General features: G+C 37.3%; 3 protein-coding genes across 3 annotated transcripts; all 3 read left to right on the top strand.

Moving 5' to 3' along the window:
* Window positions 1-71: 71 nt before the first annotated feature.
* On the top strand, window positions 72-9,048 carry Pex23 (tectonin beta-propeller repeat-containing peroxin 23). The gene is made up of 12 exons (XM_080158775.1): window positions 72-1,116; window positions 1,270-1,363; window positions 1,624-1,907; window positions 2,073-2,425; window positions 2,799-2,943; window positions 3,289-3,530; window positions 3,663-3,918; window positions 4,150-4,301; window positions 4,914-5,101; window positions 5,513-5,750; window positions 5,837-6,662; window positions 7,369-9,048. Exons 1-12 carry the CDS (start codon window positions 114-116, stop codon window positions 7,743-7,745), a joined length of 4,158 nt encoding a protein of 1,385 aa, XP_080014901.1. The 5' UTR covers window positions 72-113; the 3' UTR covers window positions 7,746-9,048.
* LOC145317630 (prefoldin subunit 2-like) lies at window positions 8,983-17,905 on the top strand. The gene is made up of 5 exons (XM_080158778.1): window positions 8,983-9,076; window positions 13,485-13,606; window positions 13,989-14,054; window positions 16,726-16,852; window positions 17,327-17,905. Exons 1-5 carry the CDS (start codon window positions 9,032-9,034, stop codon window positions 17,372-17,374), a joined length of 408 nt encoding a protein of 135 aa, XP_080014904.1. The 5' UTR covers window positions 8,983-9,031; the 3' UTR covers window positions 17,375-17,905.
* fand (Pre-mRNA-splicing factor SYF1 fand) lies at window positions 17,827-23,865 on the top strand. The gene is made up of 8 exons (XM_080158777.1): window positions 17,827-18,141; window positions 18,525-18,871; window positions 19,914-20,100; window positions 20,568-20,687; window positions 21,035-21,153; window positions 21,493-21,724; window positions 22,112-22,275; window positions 22,529-23,865. The coding sequence occupies exons 1-8, from the start codon at window positions 17,827-17,829 to the stop codon at window positions 23,745-23,747; spliced, it is 2,703 nt and encodes a 900-aa protein (XP_080014903.1). The 3' UTR covers window positions 23,748-23,865.
* Window positions 23,866-27,546: the final 3,681 nt, after the last annotated feature.

The raw sequence follows: 27,546 nt of genomic DNA, 5'->3' as shown, positions 1-27,546 counted from the left end.
TAATTTCTTGGATTAAAATATATGAGTTTCTTGAGGTTTTGTTAATTGAATACCTAAATCAATTTCAGAGAACAATGCTGTGAAAGAAAGTTATTACATAGAATTAAGCCAAAATGTTGAACCCTGGCAAAACATTGTTTGGGCTGAATTCTAGTGGCAATATATTTTATTTGGAAAACAAAGACTCAATATGGAGGCCTTTGCTGTACATGGGACTCGAGTTCAAACGAATCTCTGCTGCTAAAAACGTTATCTGGGCCGTTGGCGGAGATCATCAAATTTATGTTTTCGTGTATGGTGTTGAGTTACCCATTGTAAAGAGAGAATGTTTTTACGAAAATGAAAGATGGAATCCTATTGAAGGGTTTTGTGCCAAGTTGTTACCTACGGATAGACCTAACTTTTCTGACGTTACAGGGACAATAGAGAAGAGTAAAGAAACTATTCATCCTCCATCAATGGCCTGGGTGTGGTATGATGAGTGGCATATTGATACACTCTTTAATGGAGTTCAGCTACCTATTGGAGGTTGGACCTATGCAGTTGATTTTCCAGCGGAATATTATGAAAAGAAAGGGTTTACATCTTGTGTTCGGCGACGCAAGTGGATTCGACATAGAAAATTTATGGCCCTTAATTCTTGGTCGGCCATACCAAGTATCCACAAAGATCAGACAGAAGAACCATTTATTGACATTAGTGCCGGTGGTTACGATATCGCTGGTGGAATTGAAAATGAGCTTATGGTTTGGAGTGTTACCATCACCGGTCGTTTAATGGTCAGGCAAGGCGTGACAGATGATAACCCCGAGGGCTCTGGCTGGATTCATATTCCAACTGAGACTGGCAAAGAAGTTAGCCAAGTTTCAGTGGCCGCTTCTGGCCTAGTTTGGGCAGTTACATGGCATGGCTCTGTTCTAATCAGAAGAGGTGTCTCCGCTTTAAATCCAACTGGAGTTTCATGGTGTGAGATAGGTGCCCCCAGACCAGATACTCCATTAAGTATGGTCTCTATTGGCGCCTCCATTGTTTGGTGTGTTGGAAGAGATGGTTCTGTGTGGTTCAGACAAGGATTTAAAAGTTCAGATACAACCAATAGTGATACACTAATCAAAGGTTCAGATTGGTTAAGTTATTTATCAACGTCTTTTAACAATGAAAGTCATAATACAAAACAAACATACTTAGAACTTTTATCACATTAAACCTGATGTTTTATTAATTCAACTTTGCAATAATATCATAACTTGACCAATTTTATGAATACAGGAACTAAATGGATTAAAATGGTTGGAACAGCATGTTCACTAAGTGTAGGTCCAGCTGATCAGGTTTTCATTGTTTGTCCAGCAATGGATGATAGGAATGTGTTCTTAATAAATCTTTATTTTAAACCTAATAACACAAATGATGGGTTTTAAATGAATGACAAATTCTTTTTTTTACAGCTCAAAGATAGAAAATATTAAGTTGGATTAGAAATGGGGTATAAATTAAAGCTAATGTCAATTAAATATAGCCTAGTCCAAATTTTAAATGAAGATCTTACTATTTGTTAAATACATAGGTATTTTTCTGAAAACTTTAATATAACAAAATTACTAAGAACATATTTATGTGTAGTGACACAAAGCAGATTCAAATGCGTACAGGAGTTCAGTTGTCAGACATAAGTGGAAAATCTTGGAGAACTGTATCTGCAAGAGCTCCCTTTCAGTCAAGCCTGAATCTTCGGTGTCGCAGTATCTCAGAATCAAGTAGAAAAACCCGACATTCGTCTGATTCTTCCTCATTTACTGGAAGTACTTCTTGTGAAAGAACTGATACAATTTCCTCATCCTCTGACCAAACAGCTGTTGATGTAAATGTTGATGTACCACAAAGTTCTCTTTCTGATGAATCTAAAGGTTTGTAGCTCACTAAAGTGGGGCAAGTGAAATTTCTTACACAATCTTTTGAAATTGAAATGAATTTATTGCACAAAACTCCCCTCAAAAAGTTAGATTTGTTTGTAATGTTTTGCTTAGTTGGATATCAACCAACCGAATTCTAACTTTATATCTATTATGTAGGAGCCCAGTGTACCAAAGAGAATTGTCATGGGCATGGCGAAAGCTTAGCGGCTAAAATAGCAGCAAAAGCTGGAGAAATGGCTTTATCCCGGACAATAGGCGTAGCTGCTGGCGCTACTATTGGCAGGATCCCAGTAACTGGTCCAATTATGGCACAAGCAACTACTCGCGTTGTTTCTGAAGAGATAAAGAAGCTGGCTGTCAGTGACGCAAATTCTGACTCTGCTGGTGCTTCTGGTGTCCAGAACAATGAGAAACAGGATGGCAAAGACTCGCAAATTGATGAAAGTATGTATGTGAGTGCGGTAGAAGATATACCTAAAGAATCCAATTCCATAATGAAAAACCAGGAACGGAAATATTGATGAAAATAAAGAGAAACACATAAATAGTGTTCATTCATGTAGAGATCCTGTGAAACACGATGTTTTGTTTCTATTAACATGTATTAGAATGCTCGATTTTTAAAAATATCAATTTCGTAGTTTAGACCGTTAATATACCGAAATTTATAGTTATTTTTATTTATTTATTAACACCAAACGCTTTAGGTAGGTAATAAGTAACAAATTAAAGATTACCTACCTACCTACACAAATTTTACAAAAATAAAAAATCAAATTTCGTGCTTAAATTAATAACTCTTTCACCTTTTTATTTTATTTGAAGATAAACCTTAATGTTTTAATTCTCAAATATCAAATATTCGTTTCTTGTAAGCAGGAAGACAACAACAGTTTGGGCAATTTGTCAGACAGACAGGACAGATACTCCATTAGTGATAATGGTTCTCATACTGGAAGATTTTTCTATGATGACGATGGGGAGCTTATTGGGCCAGGAGAGCCACAATGGTTGTGGATTAGTGCAGGTATTTTTAATGTTGGATAAGTTGAGAGAAAAGAACAGGTTACAAACACGGGCCATTACATTTACTACTTGCAAAGCATTTAAAAATATTTTTCAAATCGAACATAATTTCAAAATAAACATTATTGTATGCACATTTAACAATAAAATCAGCATGATTACTAAGGAGCTAAAGAGTAAAATTAAGTCGATTGTTCATACTGTTAGTGTTCAAATACTAATATTAGTGTGCAGAAGAGAAAATTTTGTGTATCCTCACTAGGGATGTACATCGATTTATTGGACACTGTCTTATCCCTTTAGATCCCTCACTAAATATACTCCTAATATCTAATTTGTTTTGTAGGATCTTGTAACATTAGTCCTTATGAGATGCCCGCTACATGGTACGACCATACCTCTAAAATCAGCCGACAAAAGACTATGGAAAAAGAACCCTGGAGACAAAATATTCTGGCTAATCTAGTTAACAATAACTTTCATGCCAAATCCTATGTGACCTATGAGGATGCTATAGAACGGTCAAGCTGGAGCAAGAAAGCTATAGTCACGTTTAATCTTGGCGAGGGAGGAAGAAAATTTGAACAGGTACATACAAATTAAATCAGTTAATTAATATTATATTCCTGATTTCTTGGTAGTATTTTATTCAAAGATAGGAATTATAGTTACCTACCTTACGTATTTATACTTTTGACATTGTTTTTTGTTTTTATACAGGCTCAGCTTGAACTGGAACAGTGTGGCAGTGCAGAAAACTCAGTTGATTTCGGAACTCTATCAATTTTTTCAACCAAATCAAGTCTGAAGGAGCATGTTTCGTTGTCAGATATAACCTGCGTTTCCATTTGTACCAAAAAATTAGTGCCCCAACTTTACATATTTACATCAAAGAGAAGCAAACTGCTGCGGCCAATTCAAATAAAGTTTCAGTCAGAATCCGAACTCTGGGACTGGCACTCGGATCTAGTCACAGGTAGTATTTTAAAAAATAGGTACATTAAAATCTAAAACGAAATTATGCTATAACGATCACGTAAAATTTCATTAAAGCGTTAAGTTGAATTTTAATGATTCTCTTTTAAGATTTAAAATAAACTAGTATTGTAATATTAATATTTTAGGTACTTTGGAAATACCTCTAAAGCTCTCTCACATTGTTAGAGATAACAAACCACTTATCAAATCACAAAAATAATATTTTTAGGAATCAACAGTGTGCGTAGTATTCAGTTACGACCCTCTGCTCGTAGTGTTTTCTCCGTGACAAATCATGGACAAGTGTTTGTGTTTGATCCTCAGGCTGCCGCACAGGCTGGGGATGATGAGAATTCTGTCGTAGGCCACAGCTTTTCTCAGGTAATTACATTTAATACATTTTCAAAAGCAAAGTTTTTCTATAATTAGGGTCGGTCCGTCAGTTCTAAACCGTTAGCTTTTTTGTTAATTTAGACATGTTAGAATTGTTCTATCGTTTCAAACGTTGCATGATTCCTATAACAGTTAGGTACTATTTATGAAGCGTGGCAAATCTACAATCGTTACCAGTAAGTCCGTACATAATGCTTTTTAATCTTTTGAACAACATTTTTATGTGACTTTTGGAAAACTGATTCGTTTTGCCACAAGGTACAATTTTATAAACGACGCATCTCAATAATCAAGTCCTAAATATGTAAGTATGTCCTAAACAGTATCCTGTATTTTAGAAGTAGTAGTTTTGCAACAAATTTACTTACAATTTTGTTTTCAGTTCTGATACTCTATAAGTGTTCATGTTCATTTGTCTTACCGTTTCAGAGCTTCGCTTTTATGGATGTTGTCATCCTTATTTTTTTTTTCATTTCTACATAACTTCGTTTTGTTTATGACAGGCGTCCTACCTAATATATCCTAGTTAATTGAACTTAATAGCAAGGCGTTGAGAAATTCAAATCACTTAAACTTAAATCAAATAGACTAATTTAATAGGAGATTCCAGTACATGAGAACACAATACCCTTGATTGAAAGTCTGGCCAACGGATTTGAACCTGGCTCCTCCCTCTACCTGGAGCTCAGAATGCCAGACAACGGAGATTCATTTTCTGTCAATCTACAGATGGGAAAACAAGGAGGAAATTCAACTGGTAGAGATATTAGTCTACACTTCAATCCAAGGTTTGCCTTGAAGAAACTATTGCATTTGTTAGAATCAGCTTATAGTGCTTAATAAAAAATGGCGTCATACAATACAATTGACCTTTGATAGGCCAGTAAACAATTATATTAACCACTAGTAAAAGGTAAACTGGCCTATCATTGTTCATTTGTATTGTATGACGTCATTTTTTCTAAGGCACTATGAGCTGCTTTAATTTGTTATGTATTTAAAAAGATATCTATTGATTATATTCAGCTTCATTTTCTCTTGAGATTGTTGATTAGTTATCAATATATCCAAAAATATTTTTAATAATTTGTTTTTCTGCTTTACATTCCACTAAACTATATGAAATAACTATAACTTATAGGTATGATAACACTAAATATTAGATGTATTTTTTGATTAAGATGCTTAAACTTTTTTAGGTTAAGTCGTAACTTAGTTGTTTTAAACAGCCATGAAAATGGAACTTGGGGCTCCGAAGATTTGCAACCATTAATAGTTATGCTAGAGGATGGATCAGCTGTGCGTGCATTTACCAAGAACAAGCTCATCCAGTTGGATATAAAGGCTTTAGAATCAAAGTATGAAGTTTTCGTTGATGGAGCCAAGTTTGCCAGTTTCAAGTACAGGATTCGACCTGAAAATGTTACGAACTTCAGGGTAAGATATTTGTTAATAGATAATCTTAAATAATAGGTAGATAATTCTTGAATTAAATCATTACCTAATGTTTTTTTTCCTATTAGGTCGACGGCGATGTACAGATAAAGAAAATAGTTTACAGTTCAAATTCTCGAATAATTCCACCAAGTGACATCTATTGGCGGTCAATTGGGGGCGGGCATTTGCTTCAGGTAGAATCTGGTCCTTCTGGAGTTGTATGGGGCCTCACTTACGATGGAGGTGCCTGGTGCTACACTGGAGGCTGGGGTGGAGGACATTTTAAGAACAGTTCCACAGAAATAAATGATATGACGGATAAGAAATATTTCTACATTTACGAGAACCAGCGTTGGAATCCGCTGACTGGATTTTCAAATCATGGACTTCCCACTGACCGCTACATGTGGAGCGATAAGACGGGAAAGTATAGTGCCACAAAGGAGAGTGTCAAATTGCCATCCAGCGCCTGGCATTGGACAGGAGAATGGACAATTGACTATCACACACCAGGCGGCGTCGACAAGGAGGGTTGGCAGTATGCAACCGACTTTCCTGCCAGCTACCACGGCGAGAAAACGTTTACTGACTATGTGAGGCGGCGACGGTGGGCCCGCAGGTGTAGATTGGCAACATCCGGGCCTTGGAAAAGTGTTGGTACCACAAAGCTTGTTGATATTTCTGTGCAACCTATGGATGCCAGGAATGATGGTTCTTCTGATAAGAGTGTGCATGTTTGGGCAGTCGCAACCAACGGCGAGGCTCTTCTACGCCAGGGTGTGACAAGAGATAACTCCGAGGGTACAGCTTGGACGCATATACGTAGTGATGCTTTATTTCAAAGTGTATCTATGGGAACAGATTGGAAGGTTTGGTTTATAAGCAGTGAAGGTGGACTGTTCCTTAGACAAGGTAAAATTTACAACTAGTTATATTAATAAAATATCTTACATACATAGTAGAACGATGTCTGTCCGTTTGAAGCCTAATATATCGGTTACTGCTGAACCGATTGGACTCTACTCTTCTGGAAATATAGCAACTGGTCCTACAGAGGTTTTAATCTTATAAAATAAAGTAGTAAGCTTTTATTTGCCTGAAGCTAAAGACCTCTGAAATATTCCGCCCGAATGGTTTGTACTTTTTTAGGGAAACTTTATAAATGCCTCAAGGTGATTTTAAACTATCCTCCTAACCTTCCCCGCCCTGTTCTGGAGGCAAGGGGCGAAGCAACTAGTATTATAAAAAATAGTAAGGGGCGTCGTAGCTCAGTGGTAACGCACTGAGTTACGGTGATGAGAGTTCGAGTTCTCAGCCTACTCCATGACTACTTAGGTCCAAACCCTAAGAAACTATGGCTAATCAATCAATCAATAAAAAGTAGTAAGGTTTTTGTTGTCCAAATCTAAAGATCTCGAAAGATACTGGTTCGTGTTGGTTATACTTTTTAGGTAAGCTTTACAAACGTATCTTGGTGGGTTTAGGTTATTTATCTGACATCTCGCGCCATCCCCTTGAGACTAGGGGCGAACCAACTAGTTTTATGTTAATACTTAATAAACAAAACTTTAAATGTATTATTTTTAAATGTCTTTTTGTATCAAAGTTTCTGTTAAAGGTGTATCCGCAACAAGTCCATCTGGCCATGTGTGGATACAAATTCAGAACCCGGACAAAACAACAATCATGAGAACTGTAACCGCCGGGAGGTCAGGTGTCTGGTGCCTGGATAGTACAGCTAAACTCTGGCTACGACAGGGCATCACCACAACCTTCCCGGAGGGAACCTCTTGGCTACACATGGCTGACAATGTCAAGAATGTATCATCTGGCGACAGAGAGGATTTATGGGCGGTGTTGGATAACTATAAGGGGGTGGGAGGAGTTATTGTGCGTAGGCGGGGAATATCACCGTCCAACCCAGGTGGAGAAGATTGGGAGATTTGTATCGGTGGCGGCTGGAAGCAGGTCTCCACCAGAGGGTGGAGTAAATAGATTCATTCTTAATTTGGCCTTTTACTTAAATTATGAAAAATTATACATGTAACCTAATGTAACTATACACATGAAGGCAGCTGTCTAATTCTATGCATAAAATTGTAAATTGTCTTGAAAATATTTGTTTAAAACTAGCTTGATAACATTTATCTAATAGAATAGTTATATTTTCGTTTTAGTTTCTCCTACAAAAAGTTATCATCACATATGAAATCTATTTGTTACCTAGTTATTCTAAATTCATTCTTTTAAGCATTTATTTATTTAAACCATTTATATTTGCATTTTTTTAAATATCGTATGTATTTATATATCCATAATATTATTTATTGTCTTGTAAGATTTCTATTACCTATCAGATTCTAAAATATGTAAAAAAAATGTGTTTTGCGAAAATTTTGTCAAATGTAACTTTTACCTAGGTATTCTGCTTTAGTCATTCCAATAAATAAAAAAGACATCACATATAAATTTACTCTTAAAAGGGACTCTGCACGTTTGCACCTTACAGCATTTATTTCAAGCTTCTTTGGTCTATGTACTAGATTTTTGTTAAATACCTATAGAAAATGAGAAAAAAATTACAATTCTTAAATAAATCTCTGTAAAAAAAACATTAAATGCTTTGAAAAGGCAATAATACATAAATTAAACTGATTGTGTATTTACAAGTTCCCTACCTTGTTGATAGTCATACAACATATATTACAAGATTATGTTCTGTTGTTTTAAGCATTTAATCTTTTTTTTTAAAAGATATATTTAGCACAAACCTAGTTACCTATATTGTTCTTAATGTGGTTACTTAGGTTATGTTTAACTTGTATTCAATTGTATTTAAATCATAGGAGTTAAAATATCTTTAGTTTCAAAACAAAGATCTAGTGCTGTTCAAAGTAAAATGTTCCTGGTAGCTATATCTCCAAAAATCTATGAACTACATTCAATGATGCACAGGGAAAGCTTTACTGAAGAAAAAACGCGTAAAATAAGGAAATTTTCATGCATTTATATGAACTGCGAGATAACTGCATTTTTGAGTAATGACTATTTCAGATTAATTTTAGGCCTTCTTTTGTCGGTTAAAATTTTGTACGAGCATAATCTATACGTTACACAGTTTGCCGTTAGCAGCCATTAAATTTCATAGATTGTTAGGTACTAAGAACATTGTACCTTGAACTGCACCAGATCCAAAACCTTTCAGGAAAGGTGCGAATTTTGTAATAAAAAAAATAAGACACATCAGTGTTAAAAATGAATTTACATGTTTCAGAGAAAAAATGAAGGATAAGAAGAGCCAAGAAGAAATCATCCAAGGATTCCAGGTTCATATTTTTTATTAATGTTTTTCATATTTTTTATTAATGTTTTGAGGACCGAGGATGCAAGCTTTTCCGGAGTGGTCCTATCCGGGGAGATGGAGAAGAAGTCCCCGGGCAAACCTGCATCAAACACACCTGCTTGACCATTCACCCTGTCCGGGTTTCCACCAAGGGGCTGGCCTAATAGGCTTTTAAGTCAGCCCCTGTCAGCTCTGGAGGCCTTGGAGGCCTTTCAACTCCAACCCTCCAACATCTCCAACATCCCTCCCCCTCCTCCCCTCATCCTCTCTGGCGACATCCACCCGAATCCTGGCCCCAAATACCCCTGTTCTACCTGCTCCCGCAATATTACCCGCTCCACTGGTGCCTTCCTCTGCAACTCCTGCCAACTTTGGGTTCATCCTAAATGTTCCCTCCTTCCATCCAAATCCGATTACAATTCCAACTGGTCCTGCCCACCCTGCATTTCTGCCTCAACAACTCCCTTTTCACCTATCTCCCCCCAACCACCAACACCCCCATCCAAACCCCGCCGTCCTAAATTCCCATGTACAGTCTGTTCCTTAGGTGTTACAAAATCCACTGGCTCCTTCCAATGTAACTCCTGCCTCCAATGGATCCACCCTAAATGCTCCCTCCTCCCATCTGCCACCCACTACTCTCCTTTCTGGTTCTGCCCTTCCTGCTCCCCCCCAACCTCACCCCCTCCCTCTCCTAACTTATCTCCCCCTACACCCCTCCCATCACCTAGCTCCCCGTCTACCCCTCCTTCCCCTGCAGCTCCTCCTTCACCCCCGCCCCCTCCTCCACCCACCCCTGCCCCCCGAAAACCTCCTGGTAAACCTTTTGTCCTTCAATTCAATTGTAATGGCCTCCTTACCACCCAAGATGAACTCCACAACCTTATTTCTACCCATAACATCCCCATCACCTGCCTCCAAGAAACCAAACTCTCCAGCAAATCCAATCCTAAACCCCTCCCTGGCTATAACTTTCTCAGGAAGGATCGTCAAGACCGACCTGGTGGAGGAATAGCCTTCCTTATTGCCGATGACATCCCCTTCACCCACCTTGACCTCAATCACCTTTCCAATGGCCCCCTAGAGATTGATGGTATCCAAATTTCCCGCAATGGCTCTCCTACACAAATCATCAACCTTTACCTTCCCACATTCTTCCTGTCCCCCCCAATACACCCCTGACTTTAACCTCCTCTTTGACAACCCAAATGACCTTATCCTAGTCGGTGATTTCAATGCCCACAACCCTGCCTGGAACTCCATCACCCTTGACCAATCTGCCATGAATCGTGGGGAGGCTCTGCTGGAAGCTCTCAATGAGAGCAGCCTCTGCCTCCTCAACGAGGACTCCCCCACCCGCCTCCCCCCCAACGGCCAACCCACCTCCCCCGACCTTTCCCTTTGCTCTGCCCACCTTGCCCTTGACTTTTCCTGGCACACCCTCACCACCCTCCGTTCTGATCACCTCCCCATCCTCCTCTCCCTTCCTGAAATCAACAGAAACCCCCGCCCTGTCAAAACTTTCCACAACTTCCGTAAAGCAGATTGGGACACCTTCACCCTTGAAACTGAAACCCTCTTTGAAGATCTTCCTGAACCCTCCTCCTGCTCCCAAGGTGAAGCCACTTTTCGCCAAATCCTCCAAACTGCCTCCAAACACACAGTCCCCGCTGGCTTCATCAAAAACTCCAATCCCTCCCTCCCCCAGTCTGCTAAGCCCCTTATCCAGCAAAGAGACTCCTTAAGAGAAATTAACCCCCATGATCCTCAAATCCAAATCCTCAATGAACAAATTTCCTCAATAGTAAACCAACACTCCAACAAAAAATGGCAAGAAACCCTTTCCAAATCCGACCATAGAACCAACCCTTCCAAATTCTGGTCCCTCCTCAAATCCCTTTCTGGCAAAAACAATTCCCCTCCTTCCAACCAACCCATTTCCTTCAACAACAAAGTTCACACCTCCCACGCCCACATTGCTGAATCCTTCACCAAACAATTCACCTCTGTCTCCCGCCACACCTCCAACCCTTTCTCCAGAAAAATTATCCGCAAAATTAGACACCGCCACCGCCTCAATAGAGATTTCCAACCTTTCACACCTGCCCTTGTCCTTGAAGCTATTAAAAATTCCTCAAATTCATCTGCACTTGGCCCTGATCACCTCAACATCCTCCACCTCAAACACCTTGGTCCAAATGGCATCTCCTACCTTACCAAACTCTTCAACCTCTCCATTTCCGCTGCTAATATCCCTGCCATTTGGAAGCTCTCCAAAATTATTGCCCTCCTCAAACCTGGTAAACCCCCTGACCTTTCCACCTCCTACCGCCCAATCTCCCTCCTCTGTCCTGCAGCTAAAGTCCTTGAACGCCTCCTTCTCCCATACCTTAAACAATCCCTCTCCACCCACCCCTCTCAACATGGCTTCAAACCCCTCCACTCCACCACATCCTCACTCCTTAATCTTTCCACCTCCATTGCTAACGGTTTCAACCAAAACCTCCCCCCCAGCCGCACAACCGTAGCCTCCATTGACCTTTCCAAAGCCTTTGACTGCATCCCAATCCATCTCCTTCTCCAAAAAATCTCCTCTTCAAACCTCCATCCAAACATCATCAGATGGCTGTCCTGCTACCTGCGTGGCAGAATGGCCTTCTGCTCCTACCAAAATACCAACTCCTCCCCCAGAATTGTCCACACTGGTGTCCCCCAAGGCTCTGTTATTTCCCCCGTCCTTTTCAACTTCTACATAGCAGATGCCCCCCACACCCCCCCTGCCACCACCTCCTCCTATGCCGACGACCTCAACTCCTTCCACTCCTCTCCTGACATCCCCCAGTCAGTTGAATCCATCAACTCCCACCTCTCCTCAATCGCTGACTGGGCCTCCACCAATGGCCTCTCCATCGCCCCCAACAAATCCACTGTCACCCTTTTCACTCCTGACCGTAAGCACCAATCCAACCTCCATCCTCAAGTCCAAATTAACGGCTCCATCCTCCCCCTTGAGAAAACCCCTAAGATCCTTGGAGTTACCTTTGACACCTTTTTCAATTTCAGTTCCCATGTCTCCACCATTTCCTCTAAAATTTCCTCCCGCCTCAGAATCCTTAAATGTCTGGCTGGCACCAAATGGGGCCACCAGAAGGAGACCCTCCTCACCACTTACAACACCCTCCTCCGCCCCATTACCACCTATGCCTGTCCTGTCTGGTTTCCTAACACCTCCAAAAACAACATTGACAAACTCCAAGTCCTCCAAAACCAAGCCCTCCGCATCTGTACTGGTTCCACCAAAAAATCCCCCATTAGCCACCTCCACCAAGAAACTAAAATCCTACCAGTACGGAACCACCTCTCCCTTTTATGCTCCCAGTACCTGGCCTCCTCCCTCCGTCCTTCCCACCCATCCTTCCCCAATGTCACAACCCCTCCTGGTCCTAGATCCAAGAAATCCACCCTCCAATCCATGTTCCTCCCGAATCTCCAACCTTTTCTCACCCCTGATAACACTCTCCTCCCTGCAAATTACAAATCCACCATCTCCCGACTCCACACCTCTGCAGTTACCCAAGCCATCAACTCCTACCCCCCTAATCCTGTCCTTAATCATGCCCCTCCCAACATCAACCCCTCTGAGATCCAACTTCCTAGGCACTACAGAACCATCCTCTCCCAATTAAGATCCAATTATTGTCCTAAGCTCCAAAGTTACCTGCATTCCATCAACGCTTCTCTTTCACCCAACTGCCCATCCTGCCCCAACAATCCTACCCCTGAAACAGTCCAACACCTCTTTTCCTGCCCTAATAACCCAACCAACCTAAATCCCATTGACCTCTGGCAAAATCCCACCCTCGTAGCTGCCTTCCTATCATCACACCCCAGTTTCACCAGCCTCCCTCCTCTTCAACGCCCCCCTCCAGAGCCCCCTCCATAAGCCTTCCCTCCCCCACCTACTGATGACAACCTGGACACGAATATGGACTATGAGCAGCCAATACAACAACAACAAGAACAGCAATTCTATAACTAGGGAATGTCCGTCTGACCAAGTCACTGAATTAAATTATTTATCCAGTGTATTTATAACATTTAATATTTTGATTTAGTTGAGGATTTTGAAATTTTTTTAACCCAAGTTAGATGTAAATATCGATAAAAATAGTTAAAATTAACTTATTTCGACCAAATGCATTAATAAATCCAATGCCTTGATCTATTTTTGTCTACTTAATTTTTAGAAAAACTTACCTTTATTGTTTTGACTTTTTTTATAGATGCAATCTTAAATTGAAAAAAAAAAATCATAAATATTTGAAAAATGGAGTAATATGTGCAGCCGTTTTATTTGTTTTCTATACCTAACTAAGAAGTTTATATTACAGGCCTTGAGAAATGAACAGAGAAGCTATGCGTCCAAGATCAACGAGTTGCAGTCTGACTTGGCTGAGCACAAGATTGTCATCGAAAACTTGGAAAAGGTTGATGGAGACAGAAAGTGTTACAGGTTGGCACATTATTAGAGTAAAACTTAGACATTTTTATATGATAATGTTACTCCGGGGTTTTTTTACTGCATGGGATCCCCTGCTAAAGGGGGGGGGGAATAAAAAATGTGTGGCAAAGGGGGGGGGGGGTAATGAAAACTTTTCCATTTTTGGGGGGAAAACTAGGGGTGGGGGTGGGGGGGGGGGGTAAGATGAAATCTAAGAAAAAAATAAATTTTGTGCAGAATATACCCCTTTGTTACTCTTTTTATTTCTGATGCAATTTTTTACATCATTTTATTACAGATGTATAAAAATAGTATCAAATTTTGCCTTTGTTGTTAAACAATAAAAATTTTTATTTAAGTTTATCCAAAAAATAAAAAATGTTGAATATTTCAGAATGGTTGGTGGGGTACTGGTTGAAAGAACTGTTAAAGAAGTTGTGCCAGCTCTAGTCAATAATAGGTAGTTTTATTTATAAACAGAAATGCCATAGGTACAGATTTTTAGTTTTAAGAGATAGACAAGAATGTCAATATCTGCAAATAATTTAGGGGTATATAATCTGGATAGGATCTCCTGCTAAAGAGGGGGTGGGAGATCAAAAATATGTGGAAGTGAAAAAAAGAGCATATTGAGAAAAAAAAATGTTGAGCCATATGCAATGCATCACGTATATAATCAAATAAAGAAGAAAACTTAAATTAAATGAATGCATTTAGGGAGAAGGGGAGAGGGGGGGGGAGAAGCTATTCCATTGATTTTTCATTTTTTTGCAGCACACAGTGGTCTATTTTGGCCTTTTGGTGGACATTTCACCTACCTCTACTGAAAGTCAATTTTCTCAGCTTGTAGTTGATAGAATCGTTCAAAATAAAAAGCATGCGCCTTATTATTACCCAATACAATTCGTATGTCAATATAGAGAAGAAAAACAAAAGCCAATTGGTCTAGAAAATACTTTGAAACTTAGCTAAAATTTTATATTTTCATAATTTTTTCTTGGGTCGTAGAGAGCCTAAATTCGATGTTTTAAAGCAAAAAAACATTTAAAAACCTTAAAGCATTAATAAATATTACTTTAGAAATGATTATATAAAGGTAAATGCCCTATCACCAATCTTTGTGCAACATACATTTGATACAACTAATTGACGTTTCTTTACCCTTTTTTAACGAAGTTATTTTCTCTTAGATTATTTATAATACTTAATGTAATCTAGTAATAAAAACAAGGATAGGTTACTGGCAAAAGTTACTTTATTAGAAAGGAATTTATCAAAAAAATGTTGTTTTTGTGGTAACCCAAGTCGTTGCTTCTAATCACGAAATAAATACACAGGGATATGTTACTTGAAGACAACTTTTTGGCCTCCAAAAGAAAGTTTCATTCAGCATGCAATAGCAGCGAGGAAGGGGACATACGACCGTAAATTACACTGGTAACCAAAGTTTTATACACATGTTATCTTATTCTTGTTTGTTGGCCCAAAAACTTTGGGGTACTCTTTATTGGAATTGATTGGTTGGTTCCAAACTAGAAGTGTCCAAATTGGTTTACCAATAATAAAGGGATAATTTGTTTAGGGATGGATATCATTATCAATTAATCATTCATTGTCTTATCCCTTTAGATTACTTATGCAATAGTACTTTAATTGGAAGAAAAATGATTAAATTTGATGACTGAAAAGTCGGAGGTATTGTTCCTTAGATGCCATGTCTTTGACGAAAATAAAATTTCCAGATGGTTTTTAGTCTAGCAATGGATTTATTATTACTTGAATGTTACACCAGATTTTTATGTTGTCAAATAAAGGGAAACTCCCAGCGGACTAAAATAACGATAACCCCCCCCCCCCCCCCCCCATAACCCTCCTTTACCCCATCCCATCTCCTACTCGATAACTGAACTGACCAATAAACAAGTGCCATGTTTTAGGAAACTCGCAGCGGACTGAAATAACGATACCCCCAAATCCACCTTCTTCTAGCCCATACCCTCTCCTACTTGATAAATGAACTGACCAATAAACGAGTTCCAAGTTAGCAAGCTAAATTGACGACAATTTTTCCCCTGTCATAATATCCACGTATTCTATATCCATTATAAGTCTAGCTGGAAACTGCGGCTATAGCAAAAAGGGTAATGCGTTTGCTAGTTTTTTTTTTGTGTAAAACGTACCTAATCATCTAGAGACGTTAAAAAAGGCTGCAGCTTTGTTAGGCACGTTACTTTTAGAGTATAGGCATTGTATTGGCCCTTGAATTGATAAATGTAACAAGACATTTTTATTGATATTATACCTACTAGTTTAACAAAAATCAAATTATAGTTAGAAAATCTGTTTTAGATATCTTACATAACAAACAAACAAATTGAAACATTAATGATATTATGTTATTAATAAGAAATAAGTTAAAATGCATTAGGAATAAAAATTGACAGAGAAAAGAAAAAAAAATAAAATTTTTTTCGTTCATCTATTGCAATTTTAGAGTTTACCCTCTAAAGTTAAAGTTAAAATTTGAAATAAACCGGGCCCCGTAACAACCTAAACTAAACATCAAACTATGGCATTATACCTGTATATTAAGAATAATATATGGTTTGGTATGTTACGGGGCCCGGTTTTTGGTGTAAACCTTAAAAAACTGAAAATTATTGCCAAATTTTTTTGCAAAAATATTTAGGAAATGACATAATTTTTTTATAAAAACAACAAAAAATTCCAAAACACCAGTTTCCTAATATATCATGTAATATTATGAATATAAATAGGTGAAGAAACTTCTTTGTATCAATGTAACACTGAAAAAAATTATTTTTTCCAAAGATGGTGAAAATTCAAAAGGTAAAATTCATGACGTAAAAATAATCCTTAACCTTCATGTTTCAAAGTTCATCATTCATCAACCAGTGGTTGAAAAGACAGAAACTCTTCAGTTTTATGTGAGATAGGGTATATATTTTCAAAATAAATTATTAATTATGAGGAATTCCAATGTTGATTTTTGGCGAAATGTCCGGCCTTAGACCACTGTGCAGCAGGGGAAAATATAATCTTGTTCAGACATAAACCCCTTAAATAATTTTATTTAAACTTCTGGCAGAATCAATCTTAATGTTATTTAGGGATAAACTGACAAAATTGATAGAGAGTTTGAACACTCAACTTGTGGATAAAGGTGCTGAAATTAATGGGTACATGGAGAAGCACAATATTCAAGTTAGAGGACAAGGTGGAAATGAAAATAAAAAGGTACCATATTATATTAGTATTTTAAATTAGAAGGGTAATTCCATAAAAGGTAATTAAAGTGATATTGTGTTCTTTTTTTGTAAGTTTTGTGAAGTGAGTAGATTATTTAATTTTAGTCAAACATTTAAAGATCATAACTTCAAAAAAGTACATTGTAGTGAATTGGTCAGCTAAATTTATCGAAGTCCTTCAATATGAAAGTATCAAGGAATACAAAGGGATTAGATAATGGCCGATAAATTGATGTACATCCGAATGATGATATCCAAAATTACCCCTTCTGAAGATTACAATTAATGGTTGAAACGTTTTGACACTCAATTTAATGAATCAACCAATCAAAATTCAATGAAATTTTGAGAAGCCAACGAATTAGAAAACGTTCTTAGAAAACTTCGAGGACGAGTGTAATAAACAGCCCATTGTCAAATCTCTCTCTGGATACATCATCAACGTACATTTATTTTATTTAAGGCCGACAAGGAGGGCGAGGTTAAATCTGGAGGAGTCCTGGTTCAATAATCACACCACATTTTTAACATTATTTTCTAACAATGCTCACAATCGACAATTTACAATTCAGTTTTGTTATTTGTAATTTTGTTAATGTCTTTTCTGATGGGCCTATTTGTGATAATGCACTTAATTTTTTACATATTCAGTTGATCTAGTACTGTAAAATAATATTAAGGCTCCCATTCATAAGTCCAGAAGGCTATATTGATCTTGTAACCAAAAATTAAACAACTTTTCTTTTGCGATATTCATATGAATTAACAAGAATAACTGTAATGCACATGCACACAACAAGGATGTGGTGGAACACTTGCTTATATGTCCGACTATAATAGTCAAGATTTTTTTTGCTTATTTTAGTTTTCGGCCTTTTTTCCTATTTTTATTTTCAACTCTTAATTAAATTTATTAATAATTCTTAACCGTTTAATGATAAATATTGAAAAGCTTTACAAAAAATGCTGGAGATTTATGCGAAGGGGAGAAAATCGACTTGGACCTCTTCTTTTATCCTTGAATTTTTCAGAGAGAATAAAATGTTGGACACGGCAAGTGGGGGGAAGGCTGCCGCCCAGCAGGCACATCACCTGGTTTTGGATGAACAAGATCTGGCCTACGAGGAGGAGATCCTGAGAAATCCCAACAGTATCAAGCCGTGGATCAGATATATTGAGCACAAGGCTGACGCCCCTAAGAATATTTTAAATCTTGTATTTGAGCGAGCCTTAAAAGAGCTTCCTGGAAGTTACAAGTTGTGGTATAATTATCTTAAGGTAAGACTTTGTCTATTAGTAGGTACAAACTCATTTTTTATCAGCAAAACTATTCTGCTAATAAGTTATTTTAGTACATTATATGACTAAATCAACCCTAAAATAAGGAAAAGCATTTATTTGTTCAAAAAGCGGTGCTGTTTTTTATTAGACTATCGGCTGTGCCCGTAGCATCTAGGCAAGGCAAGGGCAGAAAATAGCCTTAAACCATTTCAAGACTTAAATTTAGAATTAGAATAGCCTAAACCACCGCGGGACCTATGTGAAGATTATCTTAAATGGAAAACTCAGTCAATATTTATCGAAATCTTGAACTACAGATTAAAAAAAACTTATTACTTAGGACAATGCTTGCACACTTAATCTAAATTTTTAACCTGAAGGTGAGAAGGAAGCAGATCAAGGGACGTTGCATCACAGACCCTGGTTATGACGAGGTCAACAACTGTTTTGAGCGCAGCCTCGTCTTCATGCACAAGATGCCGCGCATCTGGATCGACTACTGCAAATTTTTGGTGAAGCAGCAACGCATAACGCGCACACGGCGTGTGATGGACCGTGCTCTGCGCGCCCTGCCACCCACCCAACATGACAGGATATGGCCGATTTATATAAAGTTTGTGCGCGCGCATCCGATACCGGAGACAGGGGTGCGGGTCTTCAGACGATATATTCAGATGTTTCCTGAGAACAGTGAGGAATATATTGACTATCTCATTCACATTGACAGGTTAGTATTCATTTATTTTCCAGTATTGCTTCGAAACTGATTAATATCCGCTGGATTAGAACCGGTTCTAAGCCATACTGAAAAATTAAATATCTTATCGTTTTCATAAAGTTTTCTATGAATAAAAAATGTACAATCATAATATTGAAACAAGTTTTGTTAGCCTGTGCCTTCGATATCTCTTGTTTTAATCTTATAATTATTCATTTTTTATCCGTTGAAAGCTGTTTTAATACGATGCGATAAATAACTAATTGAATACAGATGATTTTTAATTTTTATAGTAAATAGGTATTAGATTTTAATGAATTGATTTCACGGATTTAATGATAAAAGCCTTTACTCATAAAAAAAACCAGTTGCTTTTACAGTTTTAAAGACGGTAGGTAGTAATCATTAAAAATGACCATTAAAGCTTGGTAATAGAGGACAATTAATCTAATTATTGAAAGTGTATACTTACGTTCTTATGTATTTTATAAAATTGATATATTTTTTAGTGATGGCGGATTCTTGACGGATTCTTAAAAGAATCCGTCAAAAAAATGGCGGATTCCTTGCGGATTCCGGATTCTTATTTTTGGCAGATTCCGGATTCGGATTCCGGATTCTAGCAACATTTTTAAAGGATTTTTTTTGAAAATTTTTAAAAAATTATGAGCTACATATGTCCTAAAAATTGACGTTCTTGGTGTTCTCTATAATTCACTTTCGATAATTGAACCAGATTTTAAAAGATTTTATATGTAATGATGATAATCTTTGCCTTCAAAAAGAGGCAGTTGAAAGAAAAAACTCAAGACGCTAATTTTAGCCTACCAATTATGAATCCGGAATCCGCTATTAAAAAACGGATTCCGGATTCGGATTCCAAAATTAGCCCAAAAATTGGGTGGATTCGGATCCGGATTGCCATCCCTAATATTTTTACATTGTTTACCTAGTTAATACTTTTATACGTGTTAAAACTTTAGCTTGGTTTTACACGGAATTCACTTAAAGTTTGTATCTAAGATAGCCTAAAACTCTTTATTTGATTTAGATTGGATGATGCCAGCCAAATCCTTGCAAAGTGTGTAAACAATGACGACTTTGTTTCTAAAGAGGGTAAGTCCAAGCATCAGCTGTGGAATGAGTTGTGTGACATGATATCGAAGAACCCGACCAAGATTCAAAGCCTGAATGTGGATGCCATCATTAGAAGTGGACTCAGGCGCTATACAGATCAGGTTAGATTTTTTTTCTTCATGAACTGACTTTGAGACCCAAAAAGCCATAGAAGGGATCACCTGACAAAAAAATCGCTGCAGTAACAAATGAAACTTGAGATAATAAGCTAAAACTTAGGTTTTCATGACTTGTTTCTAAAACGTTTAGAACATCGTTAAAAACAGTATCAAAATTGCCGTTAATACCCCACACGACCCCACTTATTTTAATTTCCAAATACTTTTTAAAAATGGGGACAGTTTGAAGTGCAACATTTTGAATCAGAAGAAGATTGAGTTTAGGGATTTTACATGGAAGTTTCTTAAATGTAGAATTATATAGTAGAGGGATTGGTGAATCATCGAAAACAGCAATTTCTCCCTTTGCAAAGTATCATTATTACAACTCTTTTTTTAGGGAAATTTTTTTGTTAGTTTTGATAAATGGCTTATGTTGAGTAGTAAGTCTCAAACTGTAATTTATGTAGGTTGGTCACTTGTGGAATTCTCTGGCTGATTACTACATCAGAAGTGGATTATTTGAGCGTGCTAGAGACGTGTATGAAGAGGCTATACAAACTGTTACTACTGTCAGAGATTTTACTCAGGTAAAACATACTTTAATATCGGATAGCAAGGGGACACTGGGGCTTTTATTACACTAGTCCTCAAAGTTTATAACTTTTTCTTTTTCTTGGCTTTCACTGAATTTTGATTGGTTTACTAAGTCGATTGTTCTAACGTTTCAACCACTAATTTTAATCTACAGAAGGGTTAATTTAGTAATGAGTGTGTCATCATTGTGGACGTACATCAATTTATCGGCCATTGTCTTATTTAAATCACTGAATAAAAAGATAATTTATATTTGTGGGAAATAAAAACAATGAATTGAATATTTACACTAGGTACATATTCTTTTGATATTTTTTCAGTTTTGTAGTTTTTTTTCTAGGTGTTTGACGCGTACGCCCAATTCGAGGAGTTGTCCTTGTCTAAAAAGATGGAGGAGGTAGCTGAGATGGAGAATCCGGGGGATGAGGAGGAAGTTGAGGTGGAGCTCAAGATGGCCAGGTAGTCACAATTGTTGTCTTTTAATACAGAGAGAGAGAGAGCGGACTATAACCTGTTTAGTGTTTATTACACCAGTCCCCATATATTTTTAATAACATTTTCTTATTCGTTGGCATAGGGGACATTTTTTATTTTGATTTTTGATTAGTTGATTCATTAAGTTGGGTGTTCAAACGTTTCAACCACTAATTATAATCTACATAAGGGGTAATTTTGTATCTCATAATTAGGGATATACATCAATTGTCGTAAAAATTTAGATACCTGCTTTTATGCTCCTTGATCCTGTCGCTTTTTTAACAAAAATTTACTCCAATTTAATTAAAAAAACTATTTAAGGTTTGAAGATTTGATGGAAAGACGACCTCTGTTACTAAACTCTGTCCTATTGCGCCAAAATCCTCACAACGTGGTTGAATGGCAGAAGCGTGTCACCCTGCTGGAGGGAAAACCCCGCGAAATTGTCAACACGTACACAGAGGCCGTACAAACCGTGGATCCCAAGCAGGCTGTTGGCAAACTTTTCACCCTCTGGGTCAATTTTGCAAAGTTTTATGAGAGTAACAAACAGGTAGACGTAGTTTTAATTTCATAATTCTTTTTAAAAGCAATCTTGACAGGATGTTTTAAATAAAAGCTGTAAAATAGTAATAATTTATACAAATAAACTTTGGATCATGGAAAGAAAACGAAGTAGCAGGTTTCGTCGTATTTTCACAGTTGCTTTTCTCTTATTTCTAGTCCCTTTGGGGGCTCTAACTCTGCAGGAACCAACCCTAACCCTACGGGGCAATCAGTAACATTTACCTAACCTAAACTAAAATAACCTATCAAAAGCTACTGTGTAAATACGACGCTACTTCGTTTTCTTTCCATGATCATAAACTTATTGTATACCTATTATGATTATATGGGTGTTTTTTCATCTAAAGTATTAATGTCTAATATTATTTTTAAGATCAATGACGCAAGGATCATCTTCGAGAAGGCGACGCATGTTGCGTATCTGAAAGTTGATGACCTCGCTAGTGTCTGGTGTGAGTGGGTGGAGATGGAGCTCAGACACAACAACTACGAGGATGGTCTGAAGCTCATGCAGAAAGCCACTGCTCCGCCCCCCAGGTAAATAATCATTATCCTTATATTAAAGTAACAGGATATCTGTCTGTTTGTTTGTTTGGTTCTCCTTCATAGGGTAGCTTCTCATAGGTCCTGGGAAGGTTTAGAACTATTTTGGGGGAGGGTACCATGACCCTCCAATAAAAAATCAATAGGCATCTGTTTATAAAATATCTAAAAAAATGTTTTGAGTTTTAGCTTGGCAATGGTTAGTATTTTCTTTTCACTTTAGTCATTCCGTCTTTTTTTTATTTAGGAGAGTGAATTATCATGACGAGGCAGAGACCGTACAGATGAGATTACACAAATCTCTCAAGATCTGGTCTCTCTACGCTGACCTGGAGGAGAGCTTTGGAACTTTCAAGACAACCAAAGCTGTTTATGACAGAATTCTGGACCTGAAGATTGCCACTCCACAGATCATTATCAACTATGGGCTGTTCTTGAAAGAGAATAACTACTTTGAGGAAGCATTTAAAGCGTATGAGAAAGGCATTGCTCTGTTTAAATGGCCGAATGTTTATGATATATGGAACACGTATCTATCTGAATTTTTGTCTCGCTATGGAGGAACAAAGTTGGAGCGTGCCCGTGATTTGTTTGAACAATGTCTGGAAAATTGTCCTGAGAAGTATGCCAGAAATATATTCTTGTTGTATGCCAAGTTAGAGGAGGAACATGGACTGGCGAGACATGCCATGGCTGTTTATGACAGAGCTGTTGCTTCTGTTGAAAAGAAAGATCAATTTGAAGTGTTCAATATCTATCTAAGAAAAGCAGCTGAAATCTATGGGGTTACTAGAACACGACAAATTTACGAGAAGGCTATTGAGGTTCTTTCCGAGTCGGAGGCGCGTGAAATGTGCGAACGTTTCGCGGAGATGGAGACAAAGCTGGGTGAAATTGACCGTGCCCGCGCTATTTACGGCCACTGTAGCCAGATGTGCGACCCCCGTGTTACTCCAGAGTTCTGGCAACACTGGAAAGACTTTGAAGTGAAGCATGGTAACGAGGACACGCTGCGTGAGATGTTGCGCATCAAGCGCAGCGTCCAGGCAACATACAACACCCAGGTGAACATGATGGCCAGTGCTATGATGCAGACAACTGGAACTGGAACTATATCAGATCTGGCGCCAGGTCTCACGCTTGGCCTCAAGGATGACATGTGGCGTCTTGAGGCTAAGGGTATGGAGAGCGACATCAAAGCTGACAGTGCAGCACCCGGCGGCAGTGGAGCAGCTGCTGCCAAGAATTCCAATATTATGTTTGTGCGTGGTGAGACTCAGAGCAAAGCTGTGGAGGAGAGCGAGACAGCTGTTAATCCTGATGAAATTAATATTGACAGTGATGACAGTGATGAAGATGGGGAAGGAGGGGATGAAGAAGAAGCTGGTGAGGCCGTGGCTGTGGGAAATCTTGAAAAGATGGATATTCCCGACAAGGTTTTCGGTGGTCTTAAAAAGAATGATTAATTTCCATATTTTTTGTAAGAATATTGTAATACCTTCAATATATTGTTAAACTACATTTTTTCAAGTTTCAAAAGTATGTATTTTTTGATGATTGAAAATAAAATGTTATACATTATAATGAACTTATATTTTTTTAAGTATCAGATGAAATTGTAAAAGATGACCGAGGAAAAGGAGAGAGGGAAAATTCGAGACAAAATCTTAGAATTGACTCGAGCCCGGGGGGAGAATAAAACAATTTGTCCAAGTGAGGTTGTCAGAAGTTTATACAAGGGAAGGGTGTCAACTATACAAATACCTTTAGTAGATAAATGTTTGTTTTTTACACTAGTACCCCAAAGTTTTATAATAACGGTTTCTTATTCTTTGGCATTAACAAATTTGGGTACTATATTGGAATTTGACTGGTTACTTTACTAAGTTGTGTGTCCAAACGTTTCAACTATTAATTCAATTGCAATATACAGAAGGGATAATTTTGTGTATCATTGAGTGAGAACATCAATTTTTTTGCCATCATCTTATACCTTAAGATTCTTGGTCTAATGGTGTGTTATTTAAGAAATCTTAAAACGGTTTTAATAAATTGTCAATAATGTTTTCAAATTGAGCGAAATATTAGATATTTTAAAACGGCGACGCAAGATAATAAAGGGGGGGGGGCGAAAGTGAGACTTTTTGAAACCAAAACTAAAAGTCAAAGGAACTCAACTAAAAAAAGAGTTACAGGTCTGACATTTTGCATGGCAGTTGCTTTATAGGGGTACAATATGGAAATGTGAAGAAACGGCGGCGCAACCGCCGAGAAAAGGCAACAAAAATTACGGCGGTTTTCGGCGGTTGCGCCGCCGTTTCTTCACAGTTCCATATTGTACCCCTATAAAGCAACTGCCATGCAAAATCTCAGACCTGTAACCCTTTTTTTAGTTGAGTTCCTTTGTTGACTCTTAGTTTTGGTTTCAAAAAGTGTCACTTTCGCCCCCCCCCCCTTTGGTTAAATTGAATATCTGAAATATGAAGAAAAGCAGATAGATCATAATATTGTTTTTTTGTTGGAACAAAAGTATTGCTTAATTAACCCCAATTATCCTTGCAAGTCATTAGATATCAGGGTAGGAACCAAATTTTGATGGATTTTCTCACTTAAAAACTTGTTTATTTTCTTATTTGAGAAATATTATATAATAAAATTTTAAATTGATCTATTTTAGTCTAAGTTTGTTCAATTCTGCAGTTAAGACTTTTGAAATCATTAGAAAGAAAAAAACAGGAAAAACTATTTGTGTTTCGTTTCACTATACAACAAGATTACATAGATATTACAAATTCAGCTCACCTTTACTAAAATTATTTGAATAAATATTGTTGAACATCCTCGAAAGGATTGGAGGCCGCGTATGAAACTTTGCCAGGAAGTTGCTTGGGAGCTACAGAAAATGGGATGCATAATAGTTTGTCAGAAAGGAAAACCTGTCCAATATCCAACTAAAGGGCCTATCAGATTAAAATATAATCCAGATTCAGACTGCAGTTAGATTAATTACACAGTTTTTGTGATGTTTCAAAGCTGATGTGACCAACAACTGAATTATTTCGAGAGAAAAAAAAATTCAACTGATTTTGGGAAACCGTCTTTGTAAATTCTAAGTTAGCCCACCCCCAAATAAGCTAATATTACGATATATTTTTTCGAATTAATTCAGTTGTTGGTTGTACCCAAACCTGATGTTTCTGGTGGTAACAGATTATCAATTTGTCGACGCAACCTTCAAATATTTAGTTTCCAATTGTAATTCATGATCATCGCCTTTATGTGCCTAACGTAAATCTTGTCTCACGTATTTACCTCGTATTTTTGTTTTCTACTTTTAATAATAAATGTGGCAATATGTTAAAATTTTGGTTTAATCTTTGCTATTGCGGGTTGAAGACTAAAATTGAAATGCGTTAACATCTTTAGTACAGGGGCGAACTTGTTCAATAATTCGAAACGTCCATCCGTCTGTAAAGCGCGGTTAAGGGGAAACTGAATTTCCCGGTTGCTATAAAAGATAGACGGTTGAAATTTTCTTTCGAGATTTCTTATACTAATGCACCACCAGTATATAATTTACTTAGTCCGAAGGACTGGAAAAAGAACAATACATATTAAGGGCGTTATTATGGCTACGAATTTCTGGTCTATAACTATAATTTCTGGTCTATCCGTTTGTCCACTACAAATTGTTTGTGCATGGCTATTTATAAATGTAACCATCCTTGTTAAAAATATTAAGCAAAGATGTTAATAGCTTAGTTATCACCCATTTGTTGTTTTTTTGTTAGTCAAATTGGTGTGTTTAAAAAAGGGGAACGAGGCAAATATAAATATCTCGTAACCCAGGTATTAGGAACACTCAGGGTGACCACTATGTACGTTATGTTCAATATGTTCATATTGAACACCACTTTTAGGTTTATTGGTACGTTTTTGTTCGTTATTGATTTTTGTGTACAATATGAACATTTCAGCATACGTTATTGTACGTTTTTCTGTAATGTATGATTAGTATTGTAATCATTAATGTATTTGTATTTCATAAAAACTACAAAAAAAATTCTCCGCGCTTCGCGCGCCATTTTACCAATTTATCCTGGGATTTATGACATCGTAGTGAAACTTCCATAAAATAAAAAAAAAACTCAACTCAATCAAGCATTTCAGTAAATATAAATAAAACTTCCTCTAAACCAATTACAAACCTTATCAGGACAATGCGAAGTTAAACTTTAAAAGAGTATCATATTTGTTCATCAGTTAGCGAGATAATTTTTAGTTGATATTTATGTTTTCTTGTATTTATAGGAATGAGATACTACTTTCTATAATACAAAGTAAAACGATGTATTAAGCTTAAGATCTCGGTAACCGCTGAACCAATTTGGTTCTACTCTTCAGGTAATATACCTACTGGTCCTGTTGTGGTTTTAGGCAAAGAATCCCCCCCTTCAAATAAAAATTCTTTTTCTTTTTGCAAAATATAACAAGTGAGGTGGGGAAAATCCCCTAAAAAAAAAAACTTTACAATACCTCTTTTGGCGATGCCCTTAGAGGCTAGGGGCGAAGATACTGGAATATTTAATCGTACTTAGATAAATGAATATAAATTTCATTATTAGTTGGTACTATTTACATGATTAAATTGGGGTAAATTTTTTTTAAGGGAGGTAATTAAGGGGTGGTAATTAAAACCCAAAACAGATTTCAGGGGGGTAGAAAAATTTCCGGCGCGCTTCGCGCGCCATTTAAAGATTTAAAGTAATTTACATAAACTTTCAATTATGTCTTCCCATATTTTTACATGATATAAACTATGTAAATGAGAAATTTAAACAACTGTGATTTTTGAACACAGTAAAAGTGTCTGGCTGATTATGACGTAACAAAAAAAAATTAGCCAATGAGAGGCCATTATTGACTTATGGTAAAATTTATAGTGGCCTCTTATTGGCTAATTTTTTTTGTTAAGTCATAATAATAGAAGATGATGTTGATATTTTATAGGTAGTTAAAGGGTTTTTTCCTTAATTTGAATCCAAAAGTTGATATAATGTATACTACTTTCTATAAATACTAGCGGAAAGACATTGTTCTACTTTGTATCCTTATACTAAAGTAACAGGATGTCTGTGTGTCTGTCTGTGTGTCTGTACCGAAGGATCTCGCTAACCGCTGAACCGATCGGGTTCTCCTTAACAGGGTAGCTTCTCATAAGTCCCGGGAAGGTTTATAACAATTTTGGGGGAGGGTACCACCACC

The sequence above is a fragment of the Acartia tonsa genome, chromosome 4 (genome assembly GCF_053477335.1).
Source record: "Acartia tonsa isolate MP-2025a chromosome 4, ASM5347733v1, whole genome shotgun sequence".
In the NCBI taxonomy this organism is placed as follows: domain Eukaryota; kingdom Metazoa; phylum Arthropoda; class Copepoda; order Calanoida; family Acartiidae; genus Acartia; species Acartia tonsa.
Note: the sequence above shows the minus strand (reverse complement) of the source record. Positions and strands in the feature narration are given on the sequence as shown.